The sequence below is a fragment of the Lactuca sativa genome, chromosome 5, assembly GCF_002870075.4.
Source record: "Lactuca sativa cultivar Salinas chromosome 5, Lsat_Salinas_v11, whole genome shotgun sequence".
Lineage (NCBI taxonomy): Eukaryota > Viridiplantae > Streptophyta > Magnoliopsida > Asterales > Asteraceae > Lactuca > Lactuca sativa.
Window position 1 is genome coordinate 179522910 of NC_056627.2, and position 7462 is coordinate 179530371.

The following is a 7462-nucleotide window of genomic DNA, read 5'->3' on the forward strand; positions in this document are numbered from 1 at the left end:
TATTAAATACTTGTAAAAATATTTAAATTACCTTTTTCTAATTCTTGTTCACAAAACCATTATTACAAAACTTAATAATAACACAAGAAGAAACCAACTTCATGGCATTTGTGTAATTTTAACAAGTGAATATGATTGTAATTGAATTCCATGGGGTTTTAGGATGAAATTTTGATATCCATCAGATGCAAGTATTGAATTCCCACACAATTCAATTCCATATCCTTTTGCAATCAAAATTAGGAATTGAATTCCAATTCCGGCCAAATCCCATGGAATCCAGCAAACCAACCGCCATATAAGAATGATTGTTAATGCCTCTTACCAATAAACACAAACATTGAAAAAGACAGCATGAGAGTTTTCTCTATTGCTAAATAAATATCTATATATTAGATAATATGCAGTCTTACCATATAAAACTGGTAATTTCTGTAAACAATAAAATATTTTCAAAAACAGCATATCTTGTTTTTGCATTTTTCTGACTTGAGGTGCTCAAAAGTGAAATCTCTTGATAACTTCAGCGCTTTCCCTGTTCCCTGCATACTAAAATAACTTTAACTGTTAAATGTAAGAAATAGCAATGTACTTTTATTAATTTCAATTGCTATAGCTGAATTTTCAAAATACAATACTTTAATAAGGAAAAAAATATGTAATATTCATACAAGAATTACCTCAAAAACGTCTTGATTTTTGTTGAGGGTATCCAGGCATCCCCATTGCATCCTTTCTTCTTAACTGCTTCCAAAAAAGAAATTGCATAAAGGCATAGAAGAACACAAACAATAGTGTTAAATCTTAAATACAAGAAATAGCAATGTACTTTTGTTAATTATGAAAGTACATTGCTATTTCAAGAAACATATGAAACCTGTTGCTGTTGTTGTTGTTGCTGTTGTTGGGCGGCAACACCCCGCTGCATCGGGATATTTCCGGGATTCATTGCACCGCCGCCGCCGCCCATCGCCGCCTGAGAGGCAAGACCATACGCCGCCATATTCTGCTGCTGCTGTTGCATCCTCTGCATGCCGGCCATGTGCATAGGGCGTGGAACATTTCTAGTTGGCATTACATGTTGTCCCCCTGACACCACGTTTCCTGATGCCTGAAAAAATTATATTTTATTTAAATGAAATAAATAATTAATAGATTAAAAAAAATAATAACAATTTGTTTTAGAAAATACTTATACCTGTTGAGTAGGCTGAAGACTTGTTGTCCCTTCAAAATCCGTGTTTGTGTCAACTGGACGTGTTGGATAATTTACTATTTTCTCCCCGGGTTGAGGGGGGACTAGTGCACTGACCATTATTATAGTTACAAATTTTACTCATTAAATACAATGATTGATATTATAATTATAAAATAAGATTTTTATTTAAGAAAAGAATTTTTACTTGCGTCCAGGTAAAGGCTCCATTCGAAAATACCTACATACAAAAAATACAATCATATACTGCATATTGTTTATATGCTATGATAACAAAATTTCTGCATGCATGTATGTATGTATGTATGTATGTATGTATGTATGTATGTATGAGAGAGAGGGAGAAGCAGACTCATGCTCAAGAGCTTGTGCTGCTGTTATACGTTTTCGAGGATCATATCTGCAAGAACAAAGTGGGACCCAATGAAGTTATGATTTGAACTTGATAACAATATTTTTCAACATACACAATATAAATATAATTGAAAATTATATTAATTTAAAAAGGCAAACACATACTCCAACATTTTAGAGAGAAGATCGTATGCGGGATTTTTTGGAGAGAGGTGAACAACACTGTAAAGACCAGGACTATCACTGTAAGGAGAATAAATGATAGGTGTAAGATGATTTATGACTACAAATTATAATAATAATAATAGTAATAATAATAACAAATTATAAAAATGAAACCTACTATTTGTGTCCTTGGATGTGTTGCTGATCTGTTTGCCAATGTGGAAGATGGGCAAGTGTTGGCCATTTTTCTACTGTTGGATGACCTGATATTGTCATTGAAATTAAACTAAAGATCTATTCAACAAATACAGAGTAATTTTTCAAAGTAGAATATAAGAAAAAAAAAATAACAAGTAGAATGTTGTAACAGAAAAAAATGTCAACATATTTATATCCAAATATGGATTCAGAACTTTGAAAGGCCTTACCAAATTTCAATTTTATATTTCCTTACCTAAAACCTTGAAAATTTTGTCAAGTTGATCAAGCTGAACAAGAAAGAAGTCAAGAACATATATTAGGATAGAAATAAAAAAATAAAATTTAATGAAATATTAATCAATAAATCCATATTTGTTACCTGAAAAGGGTTTGGTGTGGCTTTAACTTCTTGTCCTTGAAACAATGGCTTCAATGTCAAAAGCTCAGCAAATATACAGCCAACAGCCCACATATCTAATAATATTAAATAATTAAAAAATAATAGTAAAAAGATAGAATTTGGAGGGAAAAGTTTCATACCAACAGCACTAGTATAGTGTTTCCCTCCAAGGAGCAACTCTGGGGAACGATACCAAATGGTTACAACAACCTGTCAATAGAAATGGAAAGAATTTTCATATGATTTTTTTTTATATTATATGTAATTATGTAAATACTAAAATACTATTGCCTTTTAAAAACTTACCCCATTATCAAACAATGGCTTCAGTGGAGCTTGATATATTCTAGCAAGTCCAAAATCAGCAATTTTTACAACTCCTTGTTCTTCTCCATCACCCATTACCTATATGATTAAAGTACACAAATTTTAAAAAAAATGCCATGTAATCCAAGAAACATGAAAAAATATACAATCTTACCAAAATATTGGAGGGTTTAAGATCTCGATGCATAATCCAGTTGCTGTATAAGATTTGATAAATGTAAGTGTTATGAAACCAAAAGGAATAGCTTCATGAATTTCACTTACCTGTGAAGATAATTTAGCCCATTAAGCAATTGCCAAAGTATTGACTTCACTGTGTATGGGTTGATAGCTTGGCTGACTTTGTCTCTGTGATGTCTAATAATTTCCTGGTGTTTAAACACAAAAAGAAAGTAAGTCAAGGTGTAGAGTACAAAACCCCATAAGTTTATTCAATTTTACTATGGAAAGAAAGGGTTAAATGCAATTGAATAATAAAAGAAAGTAAAATAAGAAGGTAGATAATATGCTCACATAGAGGTCATGCTCTGCATAATCAAAAGCCAGATAGAGTGACATGTCGATATGATTGATGTGCACATTCACCAGTTTTACCACATTATCATGGGTTATCTCCCTAAGCAACTGCATCAACATTGTAACATGTTCATTTCAATGATTTCAAAGTACTAAAAAAACATGAAATAAAGGAATAACAAAGCGTCAAAGCCTTCTGTTCTTTAAATGAAGAAAGAGATTGCTTGATAAAAATGTGAAGTTTATGAGCTCAACAGATATATTATGCAATATTACTCGATCCCTTTCTCATAAAACAGGTAAATCCACAATAAGTCATTTCAGGGATGGAGAAATATAACGTTTGTTTTATACAAGAACTGGAGCACAACACATCCAAGAACCAAAATTAAGCTTGATTATGTATAGAAAGGCCAGAAAACGAAAAGAAACATTAACATTATTGTTACCAAAAATGAAATGAAAGCAGGATCAATGACCTTCTAGTCTACCAAAACCTGAAATTAAAGAGAAAATAAAATACGTGTGGGAGAGAGGGAGAGAAAGAAATGAACCATGATTTCGCGAATTGCCGTAGGGGAAACACCATCGCCGTCTTTGGACTGCTTGAACTTCTTAATCGCGATAGACTTGCTCCGATTGGATTTGATCTTCGCCAAGAACACAAGCCCGTAAGTTCCCTCACCAATTTTACCGATCAAATCGTACTGTTGCAACCATTCAGGGCGATTGGAAGAACTGATGTTGCTGTTGCTGCCACTTCCACTGCTATTACCTCTGTTGCTCATCCTTCTCTCCCAAAATCTAGCAAAAATTCTTACACCCCCAAATTGTCTTAGGGCATGGGTCCATAGTCCGAGGTTTCGCGGGCTATAGCGGTTTGCCTGATTGGCTGATTGACACCTCTTGACTTCGTGCTCGATTCCTGAGAAATTGCAAATACAGTCGGGAAACAAAATATGCAACTGTTTGGATTCGTACCAATTTATGCATTCTATCTAACATATTATTTTATTCCAGATAGTTATAGCATTTCTCAAGACTATATATGGTATGTCTAATATCTTATTATTTGTGAAAAACAACTTTTGGTAAAAGGTTATTTTCGAACGTGTCAATCGATTGGGAGACTGTTCTTGTGGGAAATGGTTACGGGTTCTTGTGGGCGTCGTTTATATGTCTTTCAATTTATTGAAACTATATTGTTACCGATGGAATGTCTAGTTCCTTAATAGGTGATGATGATGTTTGTTGTCTATATAAATAACGAATGTGGTATGTCATTTTTATTTATAATTGTTGATAAATATAATTGTTAGAACTATTGAAGTGTTTGAGATGGGTTCATGTTGATTAGTGATTTGAATATTGATATGTCTAAAGTTCATGAGATGTGTTCGTTTATGAAAACAACAAGTTTACTTGAAGTCGTTTAAATTGAACAGTATTGATATGGTATTAATGAATGAGAAAGTATGGTTTTGCCACAGATAAGTTGTCTATGTTTTGTTTGCTTTGGTGTAGTTTTTTAAGGTTTTTTATTTTTTTTTGGTGATAATTTCAGCTACCATTAAGAATGTTTTAGTTCTTAGGATACCTCCAATGGGTTCAAATGGGGAGTTTAATGGGGAAAATATATTTATATATTCTATTAGGCGTAACCTCGCGCGTTGCGTAAGAATACATTTAAGTGGTTAAAAGAATTATGGGAAAAAATAGAAATATGTTGAAATTTACGTTTTTAGTCATGTTTTGGGCATTAACCGAATTATCAAATAATATAAAAATCCATCAACTTATATTTTGATATTATCAAATATAGTTCATACCTTATAAACTTTACTTTTACTTTTATAATATCCAATATATGTTATAAGTTTTTGTATAACATTAATATAATCTACTTTTCTTATGTCCGATAATATTTTTTGGATAAAATAAGAAATAAGTTGTTTTGAATGAGCTATTAATAAATAATATTGAACTAAGAAACTTTGTATTACATTATTTATATTACACCAAAACATCCAAGGTTTCATATATGAACTTTCAAATATTAAACACTGAAATTAAGAAATAAGTCATACAAAATATATCATTATACATAAATGTCATCAATAGTTTTAAAATAAGACGATTAGTAAATATGATATTTAATTTTAATTACATATTTTGCAAGGCGTACGTTTGACTTTATGTTGGTGCGTCGAAAATCCCCTTCCTTAATTTGTACCTAAAAAATTAAGGTGAATAGAAATATAAAATAGATATTACTAAGCATTAATATAAATAATTAAAAAGGGTATGTGGATCTCATACCAACGGTTAAAGACAACATACCTCTCTAGTGGTATCGTTCATATGTGAAATTAAAGTAGTCATTCTTTGTACACCTTGTTTTCTAATTACATAAACAAATATGAGTAACCAAACATAAAAATGTCATCTTTATATAGGAAAAATATTTTAGTTAACTAACAAATTAAATAATATAAGTTTAAGAGTTAGGAGTTTCAAAACAATAATATTTTTATTAATCAATCAATTAAGTAACACATGTTGAAATTTTTACAATCATTATTAAAAAGCAATTGAAATATTATATTTTAAATGAATTTTGGTTTAAATGTTTTGACCTCTATTATATATATATATATATATATATATATATATATATATATATATATATATATATATAGAGAGAGAGAGAGAGAGAGAGAGAGAAAGAGATAGAGAGAGAGATGGAAAGTATAACATATGTATGAGTTTTAATTAATTATCCTTTTGAAACGGTACAATTAGAAAACAAAAAAAAATTAAAAACATTTAATTAAATATCCAAAAGTGGTCATAAGACCTCAATCAAACACAAAAACCTTTAAGTTTATTTTCTTCTGAAATTTGTATATGATTTTTATATATGTCATCCCAAAAGATTGACATTTTTATAGTAAACTTTTCACTAAATGCTAATTAAACATAATATATGTTAAAAAAATTTTGAGTGTTAAATCATAATTAAGAAACCTTTTTAGTTGCATTAGTTAAAAAAATGGGTTTCAAATGAATGTGGTTTGAGGAAGTTAAAAAAATGGGGGTTTCAAATGAATGAGATTCAAGAAAAAACGCTAACTTTATAAGTATGTATGATACTATAAATGAGATCATCCAAAAAGATGTGGTTCAATAAAATTTGTATTCTCAAACAATATTTATTTGAAACCGAATAACCTTTCATGTTCCTTATATCAATGAAATTTACTAATTCTTTTTTCTAATATATACATATGTTATAAGTATCTTTGAAACCTAAATAACTTTTCATATTTCTTAAATTAATGGTATTTATTAATGACCTTTCAAGTTCTTCTCATTATATATATTATATATTGTAGTTATGTTAGTAGTATATAAGTATAACTTTGTCACAAAAACATCTATGTATTTGAAAGTGTTTGTGATTCAAATATGAAGAGTTGGAGAAATCGATTTATGCGCATCAATTGTTATTATGCTAGGGAGTCGTAGGTTTATTTTATATATTCTTCAAATTGTTTTAATAAAAAACATCATGAATGGTCCCTGTGTTTTTTTCAAATATGAAGTTTAGTCTCTAAGTTTTAAAAAAATCACAGATGGTCACTGTGGTTTCAAAACTTTTGATGTGTGATCCTTATTGTTCACTCCGTTAAGTTTTGTCTATTAACTGAAGCGCATTTTCGTCATTTCACTACCACATGGACCATTTATGAAGCTTTTTCATATATATATATATATATATATATATATATATATATATATATATATATATATATATATATATATATATATAAACATTAAAGGGTCACACCCTCTCTCTCTGTATCTCTCAATTTTAGTACACATCATAACCCACAGTGCTAAAGAAACCTAGATACATCTCTCCTTCCCTCTATTCTCATTCCATCTTCTTGTGTTTGATTCCCCCACCAATCCATGGTCAGAGTTTCCGCCAACGTTACTACTTACTCCCCACCTCCCACCACCGCCAAAAAACCTTCTAACTGTAAAAGCCCTAGTTTCAAATTTTCAATGTTGTAGAAGCCCATTGAAGGAGCTATGAGGACCCGAATCTTAGAGAAGCCAAAATGTGTTCTTTGGTTTAAAAAACAAAATATGAGGATTATGGTGACCATATTTTTCTAGATTTTAAAACTGATTTTGATTTGTTCCACATATATATGTTTTGTTGGTGGAAGATAAATTTATTGTTGAAGATGAGGTCAGGGAAGACGAAGTTGCAG

General features: G+C 30.3%; 1 protein-coding gene across 2 annotated transcripts; it reads right to left on the reverse strand.

The window, feature by feature from the left end:
• Positions 1 to 340: 340 nt before the first annotated feature.
• LOC111897610 (cyclin-dependent kinase E-1) lies at positions 341 to 4206 on the reverse strand. Of its 2 annotated transcripts, none has more exons than XM_023893567.3 (16): positions 3734 to 4206; positions 3177 to 3287; positions 2928 to 3031; positions 2818 to 2860; positions 2643 to 2741; positions 2477 to 2546; positions 2316 to 2410; positions 2190 to 2223; positions 1914 to 1998; positions 1736 to 1813; positions 1569 to 1616; positions 1404 to 1436; positions 1199 to 1307; positions 878 to 1111; positions 681 to 744; positions 341 to 542 (listed from the first exon to the last, which is right to left on the reverse strand). In XM_023893567.3, exons 1-15 carry the CDS (start codon positions 3965 to 3967, stop codon positions 682 to 684), a joined length of 1440 nt encoding a protein of 479 aa, XP_023749335.1. In that variant the 5' UTR covers positions 3968 to 4206; the 3' UTR covers positions 341 to 542; position 681. The 2 variants fall into 2 exon arrangements, with proteins under 2 accessions (XP_023749335.1, XP_023749334.1); XM_023893566.3 differs by having other exon boundaries at positions 341 to 549; positions 3734 to 4205.
• Between the last annotated feature and the right edge of the window lie 3256 nt (positions 4207 to 7462).